Raw genomic sequence first — 27,332 nt, 5'->3', positions numbered from 1 at the left:
GCATATATATGCATGGGATGATAATGATGCATGAATTACAATGGAGAGTGCTAGGTAAACAATGACCATTTTAAACAACATAAACAATCACTAATCAAATAAAAATATACTACACCTTTAAATTAACCATCCATATACCTAGTGAAATAAATATTCGATATATCTATTATTTATATTATTTAATATTTTCATTATCTATCTATACTTTTTTCACTGCAAATACTCTCACCTAATTAGGTGAGGATTTAGACTCTGCTCCATCTCTTTCTTGTGTTAATTTCATTAACTAATTTTTTAAGAGTTAAAGATCATTAATCATGAAAAATTTGCACTGAAATATAATTAATGAATTAAGAGAGCACCCGGTCCCAAGAAATTTCTGCAACATGCGGAATGAATTTCCTTAATTAAAGTCCACGTCACGTGCTGCTGAGACTGAGAGTGGTGGTGTCTCTATATAAAGAGATAGAGAATCCCATACACTCCCACATACAGAAATTAAAGTAATAATTAATTAGCAGCTTAGGTTGTTATATTATGGCTTTGTTCCATGATGATGATAAGGGTGAAAAGAAGGAAGCAATAATAATAAGATCGAAAATCGGAATAATAGGAGCTGGAGTGAGTGGGATAGCGGCGGCAAAACAGCTGCGGCAGCACAACCCCATTGTGTTTGAGGCCACTGACTCCATTGGCGGGGTTTGGAGGCATTGCTCCTTCAACTCCACTAAGCTCCAATCTCAGCGCCGTGATTACGAGTTCACGGACTACCCTTGGCCCAACAACAGAGACAACTCTGACTTCCCCACACACTTGGAGATTTTGGATTACCTTCACTCCTATGCTCACCACTTTGATATTCTCAAAACCATTTCCTTCAACTCTAAGGTGCTTCACATCCGCTTTCTTGGCTCTCATGCTCGCCCTCTCTGGCATCTTGCTGTACAGAACACCCTCTCAAACACCATTCAGGTAGCTCTGCGTACATGCATCTCATATATATTATTGAATCAACCATTTTCAGAAGTCCATAAAAAATTTTAAACTACACTAACAAACTAAGTTTTGAATTTTAAACTTTTTTACCGTGGAAACTCAAGTGCAGTCAACTTCACGTGAAGTTTATAACTGTGAGAGCTGATAGCTGATTTAACTAAATTTTCATCTAACGACTCTCTCAGTTATCAATTTCACGCGAAGTCGACTGCACACATGAGTTTTCGCCCTTTTTTATGGGCTTCTAAAAATGGTTGATTCAATAATTTTAAACTTTTTCATGGACTTCTAAAAATAGTTGATTCAATATATACATTATTATTCATCAAACTAGACCTAACAATATAATTGGTTCGTGCAGTGGTACGGGTTCGAGTTTGTGGTGATTTGCATAGGAAAGTATGGGGACGTAGCTCAGATTCCGGCGTTCCCACGGAGTAAAGGGCCAGAGACATTCAAGGGAAAGGTCCTTCACACGCTTGATTACTGCAAACTCAACCACCAAGAAGCCACTCAACTCTTCAAAGGCAAAAACGTTGCCGTTGTTGGTTTCAAAAAGTCTGCCATTGATTTAGCCATGGAGTGCGCACTCGCTAACCAAGGTACCAATCCATGCATCTTCCCACTTGCAAGTTGCAACTATCAATTTTTCTTCTTCTGTTAACATTCCAAAACTCGTCACTTTGTTATCCATTTCAAATTTTTAACATACACGAGACTCTTTTATGATTTTGAAATCTTAATAACTTTCGCCCTTAAACGTAAAAATATGGAAAAGTAAAATAAACAATGACGATACTAAACAATATAATCAATGGTAATATAATCAATGAATATCATTAGCAATATCTATTAGCAAATTATCTATTATTAATATAAAAAAATATTAACTAAATCAACTAATATTTATGAGAAATGTTATTTGTACATTAAAATTAGTCATTAAAATCAGCTACCAATGTATTCGTGTATAAATACATGTGTGATTTAATTTATTTTCAATGTGTATTTATATTTCCATATGTATTTTATACTGATGGCTGACTTTAATAGCTGATTTTAATGTACACGTAACATAATTCAATATTTATTTATATATAAATATATACTTTTGTTTAACTTATTTTTAATATGTTTTTTATATTTTAATTTTTTACATATATTATATGAATGACGGTTGATTTTTTTTATATACATATAGAATAATTATATTAATATATCAAATCTATAATTTAACATAAAAGTTTTAATTAGTTTCTGTTAAAATAAATAATATAATTAAAATTTTTAGTTTATCTCTTATAATTTTATTGCCATCAATATGCATGATACAAAATAAGTTAGCATTCAATTAATCACACGATGAATTAGTGTGAAAACAATTTGTGTAATTCGTTTGAAGCTTGTCTTTCTAGATGTTTTAACTACTAATTTTCCAATTTTGGCTGTTGACAAAATTGCATTCACTGTTCATAAACCCATACCCTTTTATTTGGGTTCACTTTTAATTATTTATTGGTCAACGTTGTCGTTTTCGGTTCTTACAGTTTACAACTTTACATAGACACCAGTTACGACTCGCTTGAGACATTAGATTTTCCAAAAGACTGGATATATATGTGTAAAAATTCAGTGACAGTCGTTTTTATGTGAAGTTGATAGATGAAAGTCGTTAGATAAAATTTTAGTCGAATCAATTAAATGAACTAAATTTTCATCTAACAGGCTCTCAACTATCAAGTTTAGAGAAAATCGACTGCACCTAATTTATTACCTTAAACTAATGGTATAATTTGTAGGATGTGAAGGACAAAGGTGCACAATGGTTGTAAGAACGGCGCATTGGACAGTTCCTCATTATTGGGTTTGGGGTTTGCCACTCTCCATGTTCTACACAAATCGATCTTCTCAGTTCCTCCATGAAAGACCAAACCAAGGATTCCTCAAAACCCTTCTTACCCTCCTCCTCTCTCCAATGGTACGCTCTCACTTTCACACTAATCATTAACCAATAATATAAATAGTAATTAACCACGCACTTAATTAACAGAGGCGAGGAATGTCAAAGTTCATTGAGTCGTACTTGCTGTGGAAACTTCCTCTGGAAAAGTATGGATTGATACCGGATCACTCATTTGACGAAGATTATGCATCGTGCCAGATGGCCATCTTGCCTGAAAACTTCTTCTCTGAGGCTGAGAAAGGCAAGATCGCTTTCAAGAAAGCATCGTCCAAGTGGTGGTTCTGGGAGGGAGGAATCGAATTCGACGACAACACGAAGCTTGAGGCGGATGTGGTGGTTCTGGCAACCGGCTATGACGGAAAGCAGAAGCTCAACAGCATCATGGAGGAGCCATTTCGAAGCTTGTTGGATTACCCTTCTGCTTCTGGTGTTATGCCTTTGTACAGGGGAACCATCCATCCATTGATTCCCAACATGGCTTTTCTTGGCTATGTTGAGAGCGTCGCCAACCTTCACTCTTCTGAGATACGCTCCCTCTGGCTTTCTGCATTGCTGGATCAAAAGTTCATGCTGCCCACTGTTCCCGACATGCTTGCTCATACCCTTGAGGAGGTCGAGGTTATGAAGAGGACATCTAGGTTCTATAAGAGGCACTGCATCTCTACTTACAGCATCAACCACACCGATCAGATTTGCCATGATTTGGGCTGGACTTCTTGGAGGAAGAACAATTGGCTAGCCGAAGCTTTTTCCCATTATAGCAGTGAAGACTATCAGAACCAACATTGATTCTATAGATAGCCATAAGAAGGAATAAAAATAATTGCATGTCTACCCCACGAGAGACACCTCTTTTAGGGATGAGTCTTGCTAGCTACTTTATATATATAGCAGAGTCATGTTTTACAGTGTCAGATAATAATATATCCATGAATAAATTATAAATCCTTTAAAGTTATCGTAATGGTTGGTTTTATTTGATAAATGTATGTGAAGCTAGCATTGGGCGAATGATATGTACTTGTTAATCCAACAAGAACCTTGCTTAGATAGCAATGTGACATCCCAAGAGAATACAGTTTAGAATTGTTTTTGTGTCTCTACAGGATGATGGGAAAGAAATGAGGAAATAAGTAACTAACTAACCCTGAAGTAGTTTCAAGGTCTCATCAATGTGCTTTTCAGGTTGGAACTGGTTGTTGTAAACAAGTTGAACGACACCATTCTTGTCAAGAACATAGGTCTCTCTGCCAGGCAATGCTCCAAAGAAATCACCAGGTACTCCCCATTGTTTCCTGACTTTGTTACCCTCATCACTCAACAAAGTGAATGGAAGTCTGTACTTGGTGGCAAAAGCCTTGTGAGAGGAAGGATCGTCGCCGCTGATTCCAACAACCTCGGCTCCTGCTTTCTTGAACTTCTCGTAGGAGTCCCTGAAAGCACAAGCCTGCTTGGTGCAGCCAGGGGTCTCGTCTGCAGGGTAGAAATAGACAACCACAGGTTTGCCTTTGAATTTGGAGAGGCTCACGGTCTTTCCATCTTGATCTTTGAGCGTGAATGGTGGTGGCTTTGAACCTTTACTCACCTGTATGTCAGTCAGCAACAAATAAAGAAAGAGCAGGGAGAGTGGTAACAGCAAGTAAGAAGGTAGTAGGTACCTTGGCAAAAACGGAAGGAAGTAGAAGCGGAGAAGCAGCATTGGCATTGGGAGTGGAGAAAGATAGCTTGAGGCCACAGAATTGAGAAGCAGAGGATGTGGAAAGGAGTGGATAGTGAGAAGGGTATTTGGGAGATTGAGGGCGGAGGAAGGTGGGGAGGGAGTAGTGCTTTGGGGCAGTCAGGGAAGCCATGTTCATGTCTTGTGTTGTGTTGTGAAAGCTGAATCTAAGAAAGCGTAACAAAGAGATAAGGAAGGAAGCGTTAACGCCTCATTCTTACTGGCGTGGACCATTCCTCACCCCAACATGCATAAACCTTCCAATATCAAAATCCAAACACCAAACTCCACACAAAAACCAATTCCACTGGGTTTAACCAACAACAAATCATTTTCAACTATACTCTTATTAATTAGTGATTATTTAAATTTTATTTTTAAAAAATTATAAAATTAATAATTATTAATTACTATTATTTAAAATTAGTTAGTTAAAAATTATTTACCTATCTTTTCTTATATAATAATATAAGTAAAGATACTATGAGTCTAATATTATTTTTTAATATAGTTACCAAAAATCAACATTAAATAAAAAATATCTATAATATAAAAGAAGTTTTTTAAATAAGAACGTTTAAAATCTCTTTTTTTTTAAAGATGTTTTTTAATAATTAAAATTTAACCTATATAATCGATCAAATTGTGTTATTTTTGTTAAAATTAGATCAGACAAATTGGTTTGATTGAAAAATTGGTAAACCAAATTTTGAACGGATCTAAATTAATATTCTTTTTTTTTATAAAAAATGACTATAATACTCTTATTATAAAAAAATGACTAAAATACTCTTATTATATATATTAATTTTAAAAATTCTAAATCCTAATCTTTTGACAGCAAAGAAAAAAGAAGAGTTAGAATTTAAAATTCTCAAATATATATATATAAAATAAAAATATTCTAAGTTATTTTTTATAACAGAAATATTGTAATTTTTTTTATAAAAAATATTAATTTAAATCAATTTAAAATAAGATTTACCGATTTTTTTAATAAAATCGATTTGTTTAGTTTAATTTTAACAAAAATAATATAATTTAATCAATTAGATGTGTTCAATTTTAATTTTTAAAAAATATTTAAAAAAATATTTTAAATATCTTTATATATGAGTGACTTCCTAATATAAATTAATCACATTATATATATATATATATTATTTAATTTATTTTTAATATATATTTTATATTTTAATAATTAATTTTAGTATAACATACTTAAAAATAAGAGATTCTATATGGATTACTTTGAATACTAAAAAAAAAGAGAGAGAAATTTGGGAATAAAAAAATAAGAGAAGAGGTCTGAAACTGAAGGTGTCAACTCAAGTTGGGTAAGCGGCACACTAGAGGCGTCGTTTCCAGCTATGAACGGCGCTCCGAATGCTATCGTTAAGGGTTCCGCCCATCACAATTCGTCGTCTCCAACCATCAATTTGGATGCAAAAGCGCCACCGCCTGATTCCTCCCTTCTTTTGCTTACTAAATCTCCCAGGTATCTCTCTTTCCCCCTTCTTCGTTCTCTTTTTTTGCTTTCAATTTGGAAACTTTCTCCAAAGAAATGCAAAATGCTCAATATTCGTTTTCTTATCATTTGTTTTCAAAATGAGTCACTGATTCCCTGCTACTCTATCATCACAATTAGGTCTTAAAGGTTAGAGTTGGGCCACTTCAATTTAACAACATTTTTGTTGTTGCAGAGAAGGAGTGTCTTACTGGGCATGCTCAAAGCTTTGTGCAATTTGCTTTGTTGCTGGAGTTGTTTTTGGTTATACACTTAGAGGACGTGTTAAGCGTTGGGCTTCCGCACTTCTGAGAAAACTTTAGCTCACAAACATAAATGCTTTGCCCTATGGATGGATGACTCTCATTATAGATCGTGGTTTTCATTAGAATTTAGCTTCGCACAAACAATAGTTTTGCTAAAGAGTTCAGTGATACTGATTTATTATGCTTCATTTCAATTGAGTTAAAGTTGAAAATTGCTTCAACAAAAACAGCTTGTTTATTTCAAGTTCTTGTGCTCCTTATTTTTGGTTTATATGTCATGTCCCAACTGGATTATGTTTCCACTCAATGTGGACATCATCATTGCAAAGTTTTCTACCACTGTTCAGAGGTATTATGATCAACCTTAAGCTATGTTTTCTGTAAACTCACTTTTGGCAGCAGATGCTGGCGGCTGCATTAAGCATTTTCTAGACCTTATCAATTGGGCAGCCCCTCTAAGCTAACTTACAGTTGTTAGTTGTTATTACCAACCCCAGATACCAATGTTGCTGCAATTTACCCCCCTTTTTTTTTGTGTATAATCTTGTTTTCTGCTTTAATTAAGCGTTTTGTGTTCCTGGGTTATATAGTTCACTATTCTTCAGAGTTCAGGCTGCTTATTGCTTCTGTACCAACTCTTGTCATTCTTAGCTCAAACTGATTTATAGTGTTGCACCTTCCGCATTCATTATATTTCCTAAATAATCATGGAGAATGTATTGTGTATCAAGAGGGGAGAGCCCAACATCCAGAAGCAGTACTCATACTCATACTTGGATTCGATTTTCTAATTGGGAATTGGAACCCAAAAGCCTTCCTTTTAGTCTTAGCTGTATCCCATTAAGCTCTGCACTACTTTGTAGCTGCTACCATCCAAAACTATGTATATATTGTTGCTTAATGCAAAGTGGAAATAACCATGCATGAATCATCATCATTACTCGATTTTAGTATATATATTCTTTTCAACTATCTTCAATATGAAAACTATTATCTTGACGTGAGGTTTGAACGAAGTGTAGTCATCATGGGGAGGACATATATGTTTATGAAATCAATAGCTTATGATGGAAGGAAACGATTAACATGAATATTGTTTGTTGTGTGTGTGCTTTGGTGGAGAAAACTGAAAAACAGAGTCGAGTCTCGGACAAGAGCAGCTACCAACCAGCTAGCTTAGGCACTCTTATGTTCAAAGTGTTATTGGAAGAGATAGACCTCAATTTGAAGACGAGTTTGGTGCTGCCCTTGCTCCACACCTTCAAGAATCTCAAGTTTTTTGGGGATTTCTTATGTGAAAAATGTTCCAATTCCCTACTCTTTTTTTTTTGGTATTATTCCTATGAATTTAATTTTGATGCGTTTTTATACGTGTATTTAATCACATAATGTCACATCATCAAAAGTAATTACTATAGTCATTCAAAATAACAGATGTGATTGCATAATTGTATAAACTTTTTTATACTGGTGTATCAAAATTAAACTCCTATTCCAACTCCCTACTTATATAAACTATCTAACGTGGAAAATATGTTGGCTTATCCCAATGCAGCATTATGACTAGGGAAAGGGCCCATAAGCCCACTAAGCATCTCAATAGGCCTAGTTGTAAAATGACATACTTAGGCCCAAACTTTTGCACGGATTTTTTTTGTATTTCCAATATAATATTATAGTAGTATTTATTTATTTTGTTTGGATTAGATGGGAATAGGGATGGCTGGTTGCACATGGCATCGGGCAGGAACAAGACATTAATGGTGTGAAGAAAATGTGGAACACAAAATGGTTTATGGGTTGGGACGACATAGATCCCTTAAACCGGCCAGCAGACAACCAATTTAGTTATAGAATCCCAATCTATTCCTCAGATTTCATACTCTCACCAGTCACATCCTAGTAACACCAATCTATAAGACAGGGAGACACACCTTCAGACCATCATTTATTGAACACAAATTTAAATGGACTATCTAACAGTCTTCCTAATAATTAATATTATTTATAGGGCACTTGTTTAAAATAGAAATAGATAATACTTACCCATAATTATTATATGTTTATCCCCTTTTTTTTAGCAGCTGTGTAATATTAATGTTTTGATTGGATACAAGAAGTTGGTTAAACTTCCTAGCTCTATAAGCCTTTCTCTTGATGCATGGTGCAATCAACATTCAGTTCTATTCTTCATGAAATGATCATTCCATATTTTCCAATTCTCTCTGCTTCTGTATTCGAACAATGCCAACTTTAATTAGGGTAATGCTAGGTAGAAAAAAAAAACAGCCAGAACTTGCCTTATTTAACATTAATTAATTATCGCAACAATTAATGAATGCTAAATAAGGCAAGTTATGACTGTTTTTGGCTGATTTTCTTTAGTTACCAAACATTTTCGCTTTAATTATTAGATGCCTTTCTTCATCACCAAGCTACCTATACCTTTTGGTGTAACAAATATTTTAGTGTCTAGGGTTGACATCAAGGTTCTATATATATATATATATATATATATATGGATGCCAAATGCAAACATATTAATAAGACAAGTAGTATCTGTCAATGCAATCATTAGTTTAAGATCGACCTTAGAAAATGGTGTGAATTAACAAGCAATAATGTATGTCATTAGCTTGTCCATCCCTAAGTCTCTGCTAAAATTGCAACCAGCTTAGCTTGGCCACCTTTGAGAGTGACGTACGCATCACATGCATTATATATATTTTCTCAGAAAAACATATAATTCCCTTCATCACGTTTTAATTTAAGTATGGATTAATTTTAATTATAACACCACTATTTTACTGATGTAGGAGTCTATAGTTACCGATACAACATTGTCTAACATTTCATTTTCCAACAGAATTCATGCAATGATTGTATAGCTTGATGAGGAATTAGCACTATAGTGGAATCGGAAATTTTTTTCTTTCTAATAATTATAATGATAGTAATGTGATGAGAGCGAACTATTCGACAGAGATCCAACATGATAAAACCAAGAATCCTATTGCTCCTAATAATGAGAGTGAAGATCATCCACAAAACCTTACAAATAATCAATTATTGAGTCAAAAAGAAAATAAGCATAAGATGAACTGGTGTGGTACCTAATTTTTGGAGGTTTAGAGTCATATATACACAATATATAATTCATGGTATAGGAAAATCAGTTACATGATAACAGATTCAGTTGTATATCAGTATTTGCTACATAAGTTAACGTTATACACTCTGTTTTCTCCTTCTCTGTTCTCTTCTCTGTTCTCTAATATATAAGTGCATTAAAATCTTGAAAATAAAACATGTGGTATAGGATTGATGCATGGAGAGAAAGGCAGTTATAATGGACGTAGAAAATATGTGAAGGAGTGGAGTAAAGAATATAATTAAAAGTAGAGAGTGGGGAGGGGGGTGATTGTACCTAAAAAGATTGGGAGACAGAAATTCCAGCAGTAACATGGGCTAATCACTCGTGTGTAAGGCCCCTCCAAACCCCATGTGCTTACCCTTGGTTTTTGTCTCACAAGGGAAAAGACAGAAACACCCCTGCTCGAAAATAAAAACAAAACAAGTTGGTGTAGCGATTGGTAGGGAGCATGAGCGTTTCCACCAAAGCCCGCTAAATGCGGCCCCCCTTTCGTCCTTTTCCCCGCTCTCCACAAGTCACTGTCTCATCCCTCTCCTCCAAACACTAACTTCTTTTCTTCTTTATTTTACTGCAAAACAACCTCTCTCTGTTTCTATTATAGTAACTATGCCATGCATGAAAGATGAAACACAACAACATTGCTTATCTACCAATAACTTGGTTTCTAATTGCACAATGCAACCTTATTACTATATATTTTCGATGCATGCAACAACTCATGAGATAGATGATAGGCTACCATATCTACCGCTTAAAAATTTAGGTGATACTCCAATCAAGATTTTATAATTATCATCGTGTAAAGATATTTTATTTTAACCATTAGATAATAGATTTTTGGACTTAATTTTCATATGCTATAAAAATGTTACATTTATTTAAAGTGTGATCACAGTTCGTAAACCAAGATCAAAACAAAAAGATGTATGTTTTAATAACAAATGGATTACGCATTGTGTAACGCTAATTTTTTGCTGGCAAAGTATGGAAATGAAGATACCAAAATGAATCAATTGGGTAGATAGGGAGGGTTTGGTTCATTATTCGGAAGAATAAATTACCATTTATATTCATAAAAGATATAGACGCTGACGAATGTACTCATATAAAAATAAAACGACAATTATAACCACAGAAGATTGTTTTTGTGTGCTAAGAGTACCCAAACGTTGATTACATAATTAGTCCATTAGGATACTTTTGGCACACGAAAACCATCTTTTATAGTTATAATTGTCAGTATCTATATCTTTTATGGGTATAAATGGTAATTTATTCTTATCCTAAAATTATATCTACAAACCGGACATAGTCTTAGCTAGCTTGATGTCGCCAGCCACGTATGTGTTCAATCAGCAGTATCATGAATGTATGGCTTTAATAATAATAAGTTCATACTAATGAATCTAGTGATCGATCAACGCCTACTTGCATTGTACATACACAATGAAAGTACAGCAAAATTGAAGAGGAATGGACCTCTTGTTATTACTATTGCTGATTAGGAATGAGATATATCATCATCAAACCAGGTACGTTAGTGTCAAAACAAAATACATACATGTTGGCTAATGATGGGGAATTAAGAAATAATTAGATAAATTATATACAACTTGGGTCGTTGTTGGAATTTGCTTTATTTAATCCGCAACTTCTACCCTTAATCAGGTTCTAGATTCCAATTTCGAGCTTTAACTTTTAGTTTACCTCAGCTTCTTCATGGTTGACTAAGGAAAATTAAATGACCAATATAGTCGCCGCCTACCATATTATAATCATTGGTTCTGGTTCCATTATATTCAAAATCAGTTATTAATATATAATATACATTAAAATATATATATAAACTAATTTTAATAGGTGATCTTCGTTTGTAAATAATATTTTTATTTTTAGTTAGATGAATGCACAACTTTGTCCATTATAGGATAGCTCGGGATCACTCACTGCTACGCTTTTCTTATTTCTCTAATAAATTATTCTTTCTTTAATTATACTTTTATACACATAGAGAAGAGGGAAAAAAAAAGTATTTTAGTTCTAAAAACTATTTGTATGTTAACAAATCATTTTAGGGTATTTGATCCTTAAAACGCATAAGTACAATTCTTTTTTTCAATCTTATATTTTTTACATTTATAAAACAGTTTAATGATACCCGATTAATATGACTCTAAATTTTAGCTAACCATAATGATGTAGACAGTGTAAAGTATGCAACTTTTCAGAACATAAAGTCCAGACTCCAGAGGTAATAAATAAAAATGCAATGTATATATTCATGGAATTAGATAATCTTCTAGAAAAATGTATGATAGCGGGAACAACCCCTTCTTTTCTTTAATTTTTTATTTTCACAAAAACTATTGGATTATTTTGTATGACATATTCAACTTTACCCCACTTCAGGAAACATATCTTCACTCCATGCATTAAACTAATTTTCTCCGTCCATCGTCACTCTTTTATTTAATTTATATTTTATATGTTTGCTCTCTTTTCCCCTTTGAGTATTCTAGAGTGGTATATGAGGTGGGCGTGGTTACTTCTAAATTCAGATGACACGAAAGATAAATCACATATAATTGACAGGCTGCTCAACTCTTTTTATGTTCAAAGTCTAAGTCTCCATCCTTTAAAAAAAAGAAAAAATATATGGAACTAAGAGATGATCAGTTAAAAAGTAAACAATTTAACTAATTTATAATTATATTTAATTAATTTTATTTATTTTTAATTTATAATATTTGATATTAATTGCTTCTCACCCCAAATTAAAATTCTAAATGATACGTTAGAGAAATAGGGGTAAGAATCATGAAACTTCCAACAATTCTGATTCTTAGTATATAAAAAAATTTTATAAAATATATAAAAGAACATCCATTTAGTATGAAAAAAAAAACATTCTGATACTTAATAGAAGAAACATCCTAATGCCTAGCATAAATAACCTGTTCAACTCTTTTTATGTTCAAAGTCTAAGTCTCCATCCTTTAAAAAAAAAACAAAAGAACTCTGCCACCTAGTGTTGTATTTTGTAATTTGTAACGTGCATTCCCTCAAAACAAAAAGTATTGTTATTAATTAGAAAACCAATACAAAAAAGGACAAAGGTCTCATAGGGACCCCGCAAATTTTATATATAAAAAAAAAGGCTAAGCTATCTATCTCTTCTCTTTTTTATGTATGTTGTCTAACAACAAAAACATACTTAAATAATAAAATTGCATTGTATATCACATTATTTTCTGATTTCATTCAATTAAACTTAGTGTATAAAAGATCAATACGTAATTAATCAGTTAATATCACATGGCTCTTATACGATATGTGATATATATGTTTAAAGAGAGTTATTGTGAATATATATATATAGAATGGTTGTGGTGTGGAAGTAATTGAAGAAAACAAGGGCTCTTTATGGGGTGGCATAAATAATAATGGCAGCTAGGAAACGCGTAATTGATGCATACAGCTTTGTAGATACTCATGCGTGTACTAAACGACTTTCAATTCGTGTCATCCACTTAATCCTCCAAATATCTAATAAATTCCTCAATCAGCATAACTAAAACCCTCTACTCTTCTCCTTTTTATTTTATTCTTTTTTCTCTTTCCCACACTAACCAACAAAGTTTAATCAAGCCCTTAAACAATTGTCATCTCTCTACCTACCTAATCATTAGTATTCAAATTTTATATGCGTATCTTTGGCTCATAGCATACCCCCTATACTAAATTGTTTATCTATTTTCCTATATAATAAACATGTCCAGGATTGAATAATCAAGATTTGTTAGTAATCTCATCAACTTTTGGTTCTACTGGTGGTGGTGTATGTATGTGCATCCCTAAAAGAGGTTGACTCATTGCTGTCTCTGAATAATATGATCAACTTTTTTATTTTATTATTGTAGCTAACTCTTGTTACAGGCTTGCTATATTTAATTTAATTAATATATTCTCAGTATTGTATGTGGCTAACAACCAATTAAGCTTAATGTTATAATGAGAAAGGGAGCACGGTAAGAAATAGTACTAAGAAATTAGTTAAAACAAGTATAGAGAATTTGGACCTAACTAAATTTTGGTGTATGTGTATTTTAATAAGCACACAATACATGATACATTGTCTCCAAAATAACTGTACTAGATGTAACAAGTGAATGTAGCGTGTAAATGAAGCCCATATCCGGGACCAAATAATGTAAGAACGCAATCAATTTGAAGAGCGAGCCTGGATGCATGAATATATAATAATCATCCTTTCTAGGGAGCGGTAATTAATTAATTAAGTACCCACCGGCATATATATACATACATGTCAACCTCCATTTTCTTGAGTTAGGCCAGAATTTATTATGGGCTCTCCAATAATGTTGTTCTGTTTTGTTGTAATCAGACAATCCGATTGGGGAATCTCAGGATTTTTTTTTTTAACTCAAAACATATAATAATATTACTATCGGACAAAATAATGTCTTGGTTTTATAGCATGCATTCCCATACATTAATTTCTTGTACTATTCTACACATCAGATTGGGACAGTACCACCGACCACATACATACATAAAGAGGCATCAATTACTACTGTTGCTTAATTTGTTGAAATGAATAAGGAATGATGAAGAGTGACAAGATTGTTTAATTATTGAAAAGAAATGTACATGATTAAAAATTGATGAAAGTTGCATGTGGAGTTATTTACTAGTAATTATATAGAAAGTATATACTAATAAGAAAGAGTAATTTTAATTTGAATAGTAGGGTTATGTTTTTGTGCATGATGTTGGATGTTATCTAGCAGGGTGAAAACTCAGGTGCAGTCGACTTTACGTGAAGTTGATAACTGAGAGTTATTAGATGATTTGATTGATTTGACTAAATTTTTATCTAACAGCTCTTAACTATCAACTTCACGTGAAATTGACTGTAATTGAGTTTTCACCATCTAGCAGGCATAGAAGTCGACAAGTTCGTCGAGGGACTCGGGTTGGGGATCGGCATTTTCCAGCATCCACAGCAGATGCTCGAAGAGGACGACCTCGCAGGCAACGCGTGTCGCCACTTGCTGAGGATCGTGCTCCTCACGTGACCTCTCCACCAGTTCGCGGAACACTGGGTGCTCCACCACGTCCGACGACACGCGGTACAGCCTCCGTGACTTCCCAACGTACACCGGGTGGAGCTCTTCCCCCTCCACGTCGTCTGCCACCGCGCTGCTGTTGTGCCGGCTCTGCTTGCTGCTCCCGCCGCCGCTGCTGTTGCTGCCAAATGAGTTCCATTTCTTCAGCACTGACTTCAGCTTTGTAAGCTTCCCTCCTTTTGCCATTTCTTAAATAAGCTTTTGTTTTCAGTAGTGAATGTGAGAGAGAGAGAAGGATGCTACATGTACATGAAAGTGCGAGCGAAGGTTCGTATATAAGGATAAGGGGTAGGGGGGAATGAGTCGAGGGGTGTAATCGTAATTGCAGCAAATTAAGGGTTTGGTAAATGCAAATTAAATAAAATTGGCAAATATGCGATGGACATGAGAAAATATTATAAGATAAGGGTTTGCAACAAATGGAATGAAAAGAATAATACATGCAATTAATTTAATGATAAGATTTTGGCCCGGGAAAACTAAATAGCAAAAAACAAAACAAAAAATGAGTAATCAGCAAGCAGCATAGGGTCAATACTGGACCACCAAAATAAAACAGGAAAAATAAATGATCAAAAGGTCAAAACTGGAACAATAAATATTGAAATAAAGCAAAGGAGAAAATACAATAGAAAAAGTCTATGGCCAACGTTTTTATTAAAATTTAGTCAATACTTACTTAACAAATAAAAAGTGAATAATTCTATATCATTAGATATAATTTTATACTAAAAATATTATTAATAATTAATTAATGACTATAAATTACAAAAATTATTAGCTCCTAATACTTCTCAATACAGTATTATTAACCGATTTATTATAATAAGGATAAGGAAAAGTATAAGAAGCCAATAAAATATTTATACAATGTGTACAATGGAGGTTTAGGGAGTATTAGAGATATAATCATTAATGTTATCTTTCTCTATCAGTTAAAACTTTTGAAATGAGTGGTATTATAACATGGTATTAGAGCGTTAGATCCGAAAAGTCAAGAGTTCGATTTTTTTTTTTTTGTGTGACGATCAAACTCATCTTATTTAACTATATGAACCAACAAAGTATTGGTCCTAAAAATTCATTATGACTCTCTGCTAATGATTTTCTAACCGTCGATTTACATTTATATGCAAAAGAAAAATTGGGAAAAAGTGAATTGTAACAAATTTTCCATTTCAGCATTTTTCGAGTAACTAAATTTTTTAATCATAGATAAGTCTAACAATATTTTATAAATTAAATAATATATATCTCGAATTAATTTTTGTTAATGACGAATAAACCCATTTCATATTCTAAATTAACTCACAATCTATAGTTATGTGGCAGGTATATATAATTGTGAAAAATTGAATGATTTTCAAGAAACTCTAATAATAATTAAGACAGTAAAAAAAATAAGTCGGTGTTAGCTAGATTCAGTAAAACAAACTTATAGTTGAGATATTTATAAGGGAATTTGGGAACGAAGTCACTGGATCTTCTTCTTCCCCAGCTTCGTTATCAGGATGGTTTAATTTATCAGCTTATATTAAAAACTACAATCGTAATGCATGGATCAACTGAAGTTGGATTGAGATTGATATGCTGCAATTATTAGATCAAGTGTGTTTAATATCTTGGTGGGATTTTATCTAACATGAAGTTTTTCACTCATCTAAGTAATAGATGGTGTTAGAATATATCTATATAATTATTTTTTACCTGCGATAGGCCCACACACGTGCCATATGATGAAAACCTGTTTGAACTTTGAAGTAAACCTCAAAGACTACTGCTCCTTTAAAAATTATTCACTTTATATATAAAGTAAAACTTTCCTCTGACTACTAATCATTTATCTAAATGACATTTCGCCTCTTAATGAAACAAAAATGACATTGTGACTTCTAATAACTTATTTTATTGGACTTTTTTATTTTTATTTTTTTGTTGATCTTTCTATGAAATGTTAACGGATTTTATCCTATGTGTGACGATAATTGCTAACGTATCAAACATAGCATAGCAGCAAATGTAATTAACATCCCTAACACGCACACACCAAAACCCTAAGAATCTAATTCTAGTTTTGGTCTACATTCCATTATGTAGTAGCATTTTCAATTGCTTGAACTTTTTTTTTTTTTTTAATTCTGATCATTTGCCTTACACCTCTGTTTTTTGTATGAGTGTTTAATTTTTATTAAACACTTATAAGCACTACCCTTAATTTTCTTTTCATATTTGAAATTGTTCAATCTTTATTGATTATAATATAATGAGTTATTATTTAAAAACTTGTTCAATACTTTTTTATGTATTTCATTTTTTTTTATTTTATAACCGTCAATATATAAAAATATGAGTTACATAAAATTTATAAAAATATATTTAACTTAATATTTATAATTTAACACACATAATATTCATAATTTCACATATAAAACATCTATAATTGTATACATATAATTTTTATAATTAACAAATTTTACGTTAATATTATCCAATTTTAAGATATATATTTTTTGAATTATTTCACATGTACACTAATAGATTATTATTTTAAATTAGTTTAATATTCGTATGTATTTTACTTATTGATTTTAATTTGATCAATTAATAATTATATTTAATAATTTATTTCATAATTTTCTTTCATTTTCCATTTTTATTTTTTGTTTTATAATATATAATCTGTATGTAAACATATGAGTTGTATATATGATAGAAATTATTAAAGTATTTTTAATTTAACATCCATAATTTATAGGTATAACATCTATAATTTTAAACATATAATATTTATAATTCACGAATTGAAATTAGTTTGTTATTATTTATTACTTTATTTTACAAGTCATAAACTACTTTTTTTTTATGTTTTTGATTTTCGATAAATTGAGACTAATCGAATTTAAAATTTTGATTTGTTTTATAAAGTATGTTGTAGTAATTTAGAAATATTTTTTACTGTTAATGCATTACAAGGGACACGGAGATAGTGACGGTTTTTTTTGCTATTAGCTATAATGAGAAAAATTTTCGAAAATTGATTTCTATAAAAATTGAATTGATTTTCGATATAATTAAATAAAAAGAGATATTTAAAAAATTAGTTATATTAATTAATTAAAAAAATATTCACGTCCTCTTATAAATAAAATTATTATTAAGTATATATTTTTATTTATTATTTATTATTTTTAACAACCTAGCATTGCTAGTAAATAAATGACCCTATTACAAGATGTACAATAACGGCCATTATATATATAATGCACCAATCAATAGTAGGTAACATGCAACATAGTTTAATCATGATAAAATAGTTATTGGATAGGAAAAAAAAAGCGGGAAAATCTCATAGACCCTTTTTTAAGATTGCAAAAGTATTTTTATCGATTTGGTAAAATTTGTCGAATGTTTATGATTTTTAAAAGATTAGAAAAATATTTTGTATTTGATGAGTTTGGAAAACTCTAAATTAATATGTGTGATGACTAAACATTATTAAAATTAATTAATTGCAAAATTATTTGATCTGAATTTTTATTCAATACATTGATGATTATAATTTTGCTGCAGGTTTAATCATGGGCCGGAAATAAATGTATTGTGCTAAGCCCAATTTACACTCAGCCTTGGTTTTAATAACAAAAATAAATGTGGCTGTTTTAATGTTACTTGGGCCCAAATAATTTTCTGATCTAAGCCCAAGTGGGTTACATGCTTTCCACTTGCTTTATGCATGTTCCAAATTTTATCAGGAAAGCAAATGTTATTAATGGGCCAAGATCAAATATTGTTGCTACCAAGCCCAATGTTGATGAATGTTTCCATGCCTTATTCGAATCCATGAAGCAAATGAAATGCCTAAATGCTTCCAACGGATTCCACTTCATTATTTTGAAGGATTTCAAATTTAATTAATACATTGGAAACATAAGAAAAAGAGAGAAGATTGATTTGATAGCTATTATGACACTACACGCTACTCAACAAAGGGAAGTGGGAAACTTGAATTAACTTTTACATTCTCTCTCTTTGTTCATTGATTATTGTTCAAACCCATTGAATATTTTCTCTTTCTTCTCTCTCACAACTCTTTCTCTCTTCGGTCTTTACTCAGAAAATATTGGCAGCCATGGAAGCAAAAGTAAGCTACCGAGATGAAGAGAAAGCAAGCCTAAAGACCATCACAATGATGGCAAGAAAACATACTAAAATAAAAATGAGCTGTGGCTAAGATATTCACCAAATGTGGTTAGATTTGGTGAGGTTATCTTGAGTCTTTCATGCTCAAAATGGAAGAAGAAGATTCGGCCAGCTGGAGGAGATTCTTGAAGCATGGCTTGTCTTCGATTCTGCTCAACCACCACAGGAAGTAGCTAGAGTGGCGAAGTGATGGTTGAAGGCAGAGATTGAAGCAGATGAAGTCATCATCATCATGAAGCATCAAGGGCCAGAATTCCATCTTGGAGAGCAAGCCAAGGATGGAGAGCTCGGATTGATGAAGGGTGATGATCAAGAAAGGACTAGAGGTAATTGCATGTTGGTTAATGCATGGTTATCTCTTCTCTCTCTATGTGGCCGAACCGGTTTTGTTGAAGGAAGAAGAAGTTGGTTCAGTTTTGGCTTCAATAAGTGGAGGCTCCCCTCTTCTATATTAAGGGTGGACAGCCACTGTTTGAAGCAAGGAGAAAAATTGAGAGTGCAAGGCACAGAGTTCTCAGAGCTACCTGAGCTAACAGTTTTCTCTTCTCCTTCAATGTATTCTGTTTAATATTTTTCTGTTTAATTTTGTCATGTCTTGAGTCTCATGGTAAAAGGCAAACAGTGAGGTTTGTAATGAAAAAGCCATAGAGCGGAAAAAGGCAGAGAGTGCAAAATTAAAAGAAAAAGCCATAGATGTCTTAGAGTTCCTTTGTACATCTGTGTTGTGTTTCATGATTCTGTGGGAATCCCCTTGTAAGTTGGGTTAGCACTTTACAAGTTGTAATCTGTTTGATTATAGTGAAATTCCATCATTGTTGTGATGGAGACTGGATGTAGGCTGCACTGCACTTAGCAGCCGAACCAGGATATATCTTGGTGTAATTTTCTTCCTCTCCTACTCCATTTCTGTTTTCTATTGCACAGGAGCAAAAACCGAAAATGTCTCGTGCCAAGTGACGAGACAAAATGAAAATGTCTCGTGGCTAGGGACGAGCTAAAAACAGAAAAGTCTCCTCTGAATCCAGCAAGTGTTAGCAAGCAAAAAAGGGGCTAAGATTCAACCCCCCCCTTCTCTTAGCCACTGAAACCATCAATTGGTATCAGAGCTTGGTCTCAAAGAGATCAAGCTTTGCAGCTTGGAGTAAAGATCCTCATGGCAGAAAACAGTGGCGCAAATGTGGTGTCTTATAATCTAACTGAAGGACAATCAAGCAACAGACCCCCTCTTTTCAATGGGAAAAACTATACCTATTGGAAGGAGAGGATGAAGATATTCGTACAAGCAGTGGATTACAGACTTTGGAAGATTATCCTCGAAGGGCCTAAATTTCCAACTACCACAAGTGCAGAAGGAGTTGTTTCTATCAAACCAGAAGCAAGATGGACCGAGGAAGATAGGAAGAAGGTGGAGTTAAATGCCAAGGCAATAAATCTGCTCAATTGTGCTATCAGCTTTGAGGAGTACCGACGGGTATCAAGATGCACAACGGCAAAGGAAATCTGGGACAAATTGCAAATCACCCATGAAGGAACCACCATTGTCAAGAAGACTCGGGCAGATATGCTAAACAGAGAATATGAAACGTTTGCAATGAAGGAAGGAGAGTCCATTGATGAACTCTTTGAACGTTTCAATGCTATCATTGTTGGCTTAGATGCTCTGGGAATTACACATTCTGATTCTGTGCTAGTGAGAAGAGTGTTGAGATGTCTCACAAAAGAGTGGGAGACTAAAGCTTTAATTATTTCTGAGAGTAGTAGCCTAGACTCCATAACACTTGATGATTTGAGAGGAAATCTTCTTGCTTTTGAAAATACCTATTTGAAAAAAGATACAAAAAAGAAAGGAATTGCATTTTCTTCTGTGACTAACCCCCTGGATGATGAATCCAGTGATAACTCTTCTGAAAATGAGTTTGTTTTATTTGCAAAAAAATTCAGGAAAATGGCTAAGCTCAGAGGCAAAGGCAGCAGCACAAGGAAAGTGAAGAAAGACCTCAGCAAGGTAACTTGCTACAATTGCAAGGAAATGGGGCATTTCAAATCTGATTGTCCCAAGCTGAAGAAGGAGGAAAAGCCAAAAAGAGGAAAGAAGAAAGGACTGATGGCCACATGGGAAGACTTGGAGAATGATTCTGATGATGATGATGAAGAAACCGAGACCAAGTCACAAACATGTCTCATGGCAGACCACATAGATCAGGTAGTCTTTCATAACCCTAACACTGAAGATCTCCATCTTATGATAGACCACCTTTCTGAAAAAATAAGATGTTTTCTGCTGGAAAATCAAGAACTTGAACAGCAAATTACCATTCTTAAGGCCGAAAACAGTTTTCTAAAAGAAAAAGTGAGAGAGGCCGAAACTGCTTGTGATCTTGTTGAAGAAAATAAGCAGTTAAGAGCCCAAGTTAGGAGCTGTGAAAGTAACCATTGTGTTCTTGCATATGTGGACTGTTTTAAACAAAATGAAGAGTTGCTTAAAAAGGTTAAAAGACTTGAGGAAGACTTAGCCAAATTTACACAAAGTTCTGAAAGTTTAAATCACATCTTGGCTAGTCAAAAACCTCTTTATGATAAGGCTGGGTTGGGGTTTCATAAATCTGAAAATTCACATTTTGAAAATATTGCTTCATCTTCTAATGACATAAGATTTCAAGATCCCACCTACTTTAACAAAAAGGCAACTCCAAGATTTTGTAGACTATGCAATCGGAATGGACACTTTCCCATTCAATGCTTTTTCGGTGAAAGAATGGTTGGTAACAAGGTTTATAAAATTGTTTTTGATTACAATGGCTTAGGACATAGAAGATGGTTTAACGTAAAAGGATCCAAAAAGATTTGGATACCTAAGGTTACTTAAGCATTGTTTTGTAGGTGTGCCTAGCATCCCAAAGGAAAGAAAATGTGTGGTATATGGACAGCGGATGCTCTAGGCATATGACCGGAAAGGCAACCTTCTTCATAAAGCTTGATGACTATGATGGAGGACTTGTCACTTTCGGTGATGATGCAAAAGGAAAAATTGTGGCTGTTGGGAAAGTTGGTAAAAACTTTTCTTCTTGTATAAATGATGTTCTCCTTGTACATGGCTTGAAACATAATTTGCTTAGTGTTAGTCAACTTTGTGATTTGGGTTTTGAAGTTATTTTTAAGAAATCTGTTTGTTTAGTTGTGTGTGAAAAAAACTGGGAATGTTCTTTTTGAAGCTAAAAGATGCAACAATGTGTATGGATTAACTCTTGAGGATTTAAAGGAACAAAATGTAACATGCTTCACATCTTTTGAATCTGAAAAATGGCTTTGGCATAGAAAGTTGGGACATGCTAGCATGTATCAAATCTCTAAGCTAGTTAAAAGAAATTTGGTTAGAGGGATTCCAAACATCAAGTTTGATAAGGATCTTACTTGTGACGCTTGTCAATTGGGCAAACAAGTAAAATCCTCTTTTAAATCAAAAGATGGAATATCAACCAAACGGCCATTGGAAATGTTACATATTGATCTTTTTGGTCCTACTAGAACTCAAAGTTTAGGAGGTAAACATTATGGTCTTGTGGTGGTAGATGATTACTCTAGATTTGGTTGGGTACTTTTCCTTGCTCATAAGAATGATGCCTTTTATGCTTTTTCCACCCTTTGTAAGAAAATTCAAAATGAAAAGGATTTGAAAATTGCCCATTTAAGAAGTGATCATGGAAGAGAATTTGAAAATCAAGATTTTGAAAAATTCTGTAATGACTTAGGGATCTCTCACAATTTTTCATGTCCTAGAACCCCCCAACAAAATGGAGTGGTTGAAAGAAGGAATAGAAGCCTTCAAGAAATGACTAGGGCTATGTTGTGTGAGAGTGAAATTCCTAAATTCTTATGGGCTGAAGCTGTGAACACAGCATGTTATATTTTGAATAGAACAATCATTAGAAAAGGGTTAAAGAAAACACCTTATGAGCTATGGAAAGGAACCCCTCCAAATCTTAAGTATTTTCATGTTTTTGGATGCAAATGTTTTGTGCTTAATAATAAAGAAAACCTTGGAAAGTTTGATCCAAAATCCTATGAAGGAATGTTTGTTGGATATTCCACCACAAGCAAGGCCTATAGAGTTTATCTCAAGGAGCATAGGACAATAGAGGAATCCATACATGTTACCTTTTGTGATTCTAACTTAATTCCCAGTATTGTGAAGGATATTGATTCAGATTGTGAAGAGGCTGGAACAAGTAAAGAAAATCCCAAATCTGTTCAAATTGAAGAATCTGTCAGCCCGGTTTTGTCTCGTCAGATTGTAGGAGAAACTTCCAATTTATCTCCTGAGCAGACACGAGAAACTGAAACAGTGAGACCATCAGAAGTTCATCAAAGTTCAACACCTGGCCGAAAACCTAGAGAATGGAAGTCTATGAGGGGTTATCCTCATGACTTCATCATTGGTGATCCCTCTCATGGTGTAACAACAAGATCCTCTACCAAAAGGCAAACCGAACCAAGCAACTTTGCTCTCTTGTCACAAATGGAGCCCAACAATGTCAAACAAGCTCTTGAAGATCCATCATGGGTCAAGGCTATGCAAGAGGAGCTGGCTCAATTCGACAAGAATGAGGTTTGGACACTAGTACCTCATCCGGATGGTAAGAAAGTTACTGGTACTAAGTGGGTATTTAAAAATAAACTTGGTGAGGATGGACAAGTTGTTCGTAACAAGGCTAGATTAGTGGCCCAAGGTTACGATCAAGAAGAGGGTATAGATTTTGATGAGTCTTTTGCTCCGGTAGCTAGAATGGAAGCAATTCGGTTGCTTCTTGCCTATGCCGCCCATAAAGGTTTCAAAATGTTTCAAATGGATGTTAAGTGTGCTTTCCTTAATGGCTTTATTGATAGAGAAGTGTATGTGGCACAACCCCCCGGTTTTGAACATAAAGAGTTTCCAAATCATGTTCTTAAATTATCTAAGGCTCTTTATGGGCTTAGACAAGCTCCAAGAGCTTGGTATGAAAGGCTTAGTGCCTTCTTGTTGGAAAATCAATTTCAAAGGGGTACCACCGACACTACTTTATTTATTAAAGCATCTAATGATGACATACTTCTTGTTCAAGTTTATGTTGATGACATTGTATTTGGATCGGCCAACATTTCCTTGTGTGAAGAGTTTGGAAAACTCATGACTAGTGAGTTTGAAATGAGTTTAATGGGAGAGCTTACCTTCTTTCTTGGCCTCCAAATTAAACAAACTCCTAGTGGTACTTTTATTTACCAAGGAAAGTATGCAAAAGAACTTATCAAAAAGTTTGGCCTAGAAAATTCCAAAGCAATGAGTACACCAATGCATCCCAACACAAAACTTGAAAAGGATGATGATGGTCAAGATGTGGATGAAACAAGGTATAGAGGAATGATAGGTTCACTCATGTACCTTACCTCCTCTAGACCAGATATTGTTCAAAGTGTGGGTGTATGTTCAAGATTTCAATCTCACCCAAAAGAATCCCATCTTACGGCTGTTAAACGCATCATTAGATACATTAAGGGAACTTGTGATTATGGCTTGTGGTATCCTAAATCTGATGAATTTTGTGCAGTAGGGTTTTGTGATGCAGATTATGCGGGAGATAGAGTGGATAGAAGAAGCACGTCAGGCATGTGTTGCTTCCTTGGAAGCTCTCTCAACATGTGGTCAAGCAAGAAACAAGCCACAGTGGCTTTATCCACCGCTGAAGCAGAATATATTTCCGCATCTGCATGTTGCACTCAATTAATTTGGTTAAAAACACAATTGGAAGATTACAAATTAAAAATCAATAGTATACCCCTATTTTGTGATAATATGAGTGCAATAAATATTTCAAAAAATCCTGTTTTGCACTCAAGAACTAAGCACATTGAGATAAAATATCATTTTATTAGGGAACATGTGCAAAAGGGTACTATTGATATTCAATTTGTAAAATCAGAAGACCAAATTGCTGATATTTTTACAAAACCCCTCTGTGAAGACAGATTCTGCACCTTGAGAAAAAGATTGGGAATGTTTGATTTAAGTTTTATTGAAAATTTGTGAATATTTGATTCTGTTCAGTTTTGTCTCGTAGGTTTGGACGAGATAAAAAACGCAAGCTTGATGGAGGAGCTCTGTTCAGGGGGAGGCAACACAAATTTAAATTCTTCTGGGCCCCACCTAATAAATTCTGACCCCACCATGGCAGTTTAGTTAGTTATTCCTTCCTTGAAAAAATAAAATCACAAAATTTTTTAGATTGTCTTTTCAAATCTAGTTGGAAGATACATGTTGTCAAATCATATCTTCTCCTTCCAACTAAATCCCTTGATTCAAGGAAAAACTCCCTCTTTATCACTTTTTGAAACTCCCATTTGGATAATAACCGTGCCATTATGGTCATTAACCTCCCATCATCTCTCTCCAATCCTCATTTATTGCACCTCTAACCTCCTTCCATCCTCCTCTCATTCGGCCATCACCCCTTCATATTCAACCCCTCATTCATCCACCATGAAAAAGAAAACCGCTGTTAGGCGAAGTAGCCGAACCCCCATTCCAAAAAACCCACCTTTCTCATCACCTCCAACCCATACACATATCCATCTCCATTCTACCTCATCCTCTTCTCAGTCACCACCCTCCAAGAAAACCGAAACCATGCGCCGAAAGGTTATTGCTCAGAAAACCTCAGGGAGAGGCAAGACAGGGAAGAACAAGCAACCAAGTGTTGAAGAAGATGAAGAAACATCACATACTACTCCACCTCCATCACCACCAAAAAGATCTACCTCTCATGCGAAATGCTCTCACAAGAAACAGAAAACCTTTACTCTGCATGACACAAGCGAACCTCCCAATCTGGAATCTCTAGAGTTCAAAAACAAATTCCACAAAACTCATTCACATTTTGATCCTTCCCGCTTCCACTCATGTGCCTTCTATGAATTTCACAAAGACGTTCTTCTGCAGCGCAATCTCTGCCCCTCTTACTTGGTGAACCTTCCAAATCTTGCCACCAAAGGAATGAACTTTTCGTCTTTGTTTGATGCTCTGAAATGGACTCCTCTGACTCACATTCAGAAATTGGTATACCCGGGGCTGGTCCGGGAATTTTATGCAAACATGCGCCTGATTGGTGGGTCAATCCACTCTTATGTCAAGCGTGTTTACATAACCCTCACTCCTCAAACCATTGGTGCTGCCCTTGGGTATGAAGATGAGGGACCAAAGGTTTATATGGTTGATAAATGGGATGATCAAGTGGGAGTTACTCAACAAACTGTAATGCAACACATCTGTGCCAACCTGTCCGGGCTTGATGGATTAATCCCAACTCACAAATCCCTCGGCCCAGAGAACTCTCTGTTACACCGTATCATCACTCATATCATCACTCCTCAAAGTGGTTCTCATCATAGAGTAACAGTTTCTGACTCTATCATCCTTTTTGCTCTTATTACTTCCACTCCAATTTCATTTGCTTATATTATGACACGTCATATGTGGGAAGCAGTAAGAAGCACAAAAAAGGCTAATCTTCCTTATGGCATGTTTCTTACATGTATATTTGAATATTTTAAGGTTGATTTGTCTAATGAATCTGTTGAGAACAAAGTGTCACAGATTAAAGGAGGAGGAGTTTCGAACAAGAAAAGCAAGAAATCTGTTGCCTCCGAACCCTCTCTAAGCGATTTGGAAAGCCACCCTGAACCCTCAAAGGTGTCGGCATCCATCAGGGAGACTCTCAGTGAATTCCGCAATATGTCCAAATTAATGCTTAAGTCAAGCAAGGCTGCCCGGAAACTGGCGTATGCAAATGAGAAAGCCTGGAGGAAGTGCTATGAAAGGGTCGGTTTCATGATTCAAACCTTTGATGATGAAATGGGAACAGGAGATTCTGAAGATGATTCTGGTTCTGAGTTCAATGTTTCTGATGATTAGTGACTATTCCTCTACTTTTATTTGATATTGGCAACAATAGGCTCAATCCTTCTTTTGTTTTTTGTAAAGGCATGACTTGATACTCCCTGCCGTATGATACTCTGAACAATTACTGCTTTGTTATAAATATTATGTATTGCTCATGTCTCTTGTTGCAGGTTTTTATGCCCCTTGATGCCAAAAGGGGGAGGAAATTTAGATTCCAAAATTGAAATTGGAATAAAACAGGGGCTGGAAAAACAGGGGACAAGGGTTGAAATTTTCAAATTGAAAATTCATGACTATCCTTGTTCAAAGAATGCATTTGTTCTATTATGATCCTTGATATATGAACTGCATTTGATGTTTGATTTATGGTGATGCCTGGCTAATGGTTCATATTTGACAAACTTGTTGGTTTGAAAATTTATTTTTGGCAGTTCCTTTAAACTGTGTTA

At 34.2% G+C, this 27,332-nt stretch overlaps 5 protein-coding genes across 6 annotated transcripts; 3 read left to right on the top strand and 2 right to left on the bottom strand.

The window, feature by feature from the left end:
* Positions 1 to 482: 482 nt before the first annotated feature.
* On the top strand, positions 483 to 4,037 carry LOC107635839 (putative flavin-containing monooxygenase 1). 2 transcript variants are annotated; one of them, XM_088483319.1, is made up of 4 exons: positions 483 to 972; positions 1,358 to 1,598; positions 2,805 to 2,974; positions 3,047 to 4,037. In XM_088483319.1, exons 1-4 carry the CDS (start codon positions 538 to 540, stop codon positions 3,746 to 3,748), a joined length of 1,548 nt encoding a protein of 515 aa, XP_088339445.1. In that variant the 5' UTR covers positions 483 to 537; the 3' UTR covers positions 3,749 to 4,037. The 2 variants fall into 2 exon arrangements, with proteins under 2 accessions (XP_088339445.1, XP_016194887.1); XM_016339401.3 differs by having other exon boundaries at positions 484 to 972; positions 2,796 to 2,974.
* Positions 3,962 to 4,927, bottom strand: LOC107638417 (peroxiredoxin Q, chloroplastic). Its single transcript, XM_016341670.3, has 2 exons — positions 4,618 to 4,927; positions 3,962 to 4,544 (listed from the first exon to the last, which is right to left on the bottom strand). The coding sequence occupies exons 1-2, from the start codon at positions 4,813 to 4,815 to the stop codon at positions 4,101 to 4,103; spliced, it is 642 nt and encodes a 213-aa protein (XP_016197156.1). The 5' UTR covers positions 4,816 to 4,927; the 3' UTR covers positions 3,962 to 4,100.
* Positions 4,928 to 5,943: 1,016 nt separating this feature from the next.
* On the top strand, positions 5,944 to 7,377 carry LOC107638419 (uncharacterized). Its single transcript, XM_016341672.3, has 2 exons — positions 5,944 to 6,174; positions 6,380 to 7,377. The coding sequence occupies exons 1-2, from the start codon at positions 6,047 to 6,049 to the stop codon at positions 6,504 to 6,506; spliced, it is 255 nt and encodes an 84-aa protein (XP_016197158.1). The 5' UTR covers positions 5,944 to 6,046; the 3' UTR covers positions 6,507 to 7,377.
* A 6,855-nt stretch (positions 7,378 to 14,232) lies between these two features.
* LOC107638418 (auxin-responsive protein SAUR76) lies at positions 14,233 to 15,012 on the bottom strand. The gene has a single exon (XM_088483318.1). It carries the CDS (start codon positions 14,937 to 14,939, stop codon positions 14,559 to 14,561), a length of 381 nt encoding a protein of 126 aa, XP_088339444.1. The 5' UTR covers positions 14,940 to 15,012; the 3' UTR covers positions 14,233 to 14,558.
* A 5,094-nt stretch (positions 15,013 to 20,106) lies between these two features.
* Positions 20,107 to 21,819, top strand: LOC148566423 (uncharacterized). The gene has a single exon (XM_088485695.1). It carries the CDS (start codon positions 20,107 to 20,109, stop codon positions 21,817 to 21,819), a length of 1,713 nt encoding a protein of 570 aa, XP_088341821.1.
* Positions 21,820 to 27,332: the final 5,513 nt, after the last annotated feature.

Source organism: Arachis ipaensis, chromosome B4 (assembly GCF_059453495.1).
Source record: "Arachis ipaensis isolate K30076 ecotype BB chromosome B4, ASM5945349v1, whole genome shotgun sequence".
NCBI lineage: Eukaryota > Viridiplantae > Streptophyta > Magnoliopsida > Fabales > Fabaceae > Arachis > Arachis ipaensis.
The sequence above is the reverse complement of the archived record's forward strand: the minus strand, read 5'-3'. Positions and strand labels throughout refer to the sequence as shown.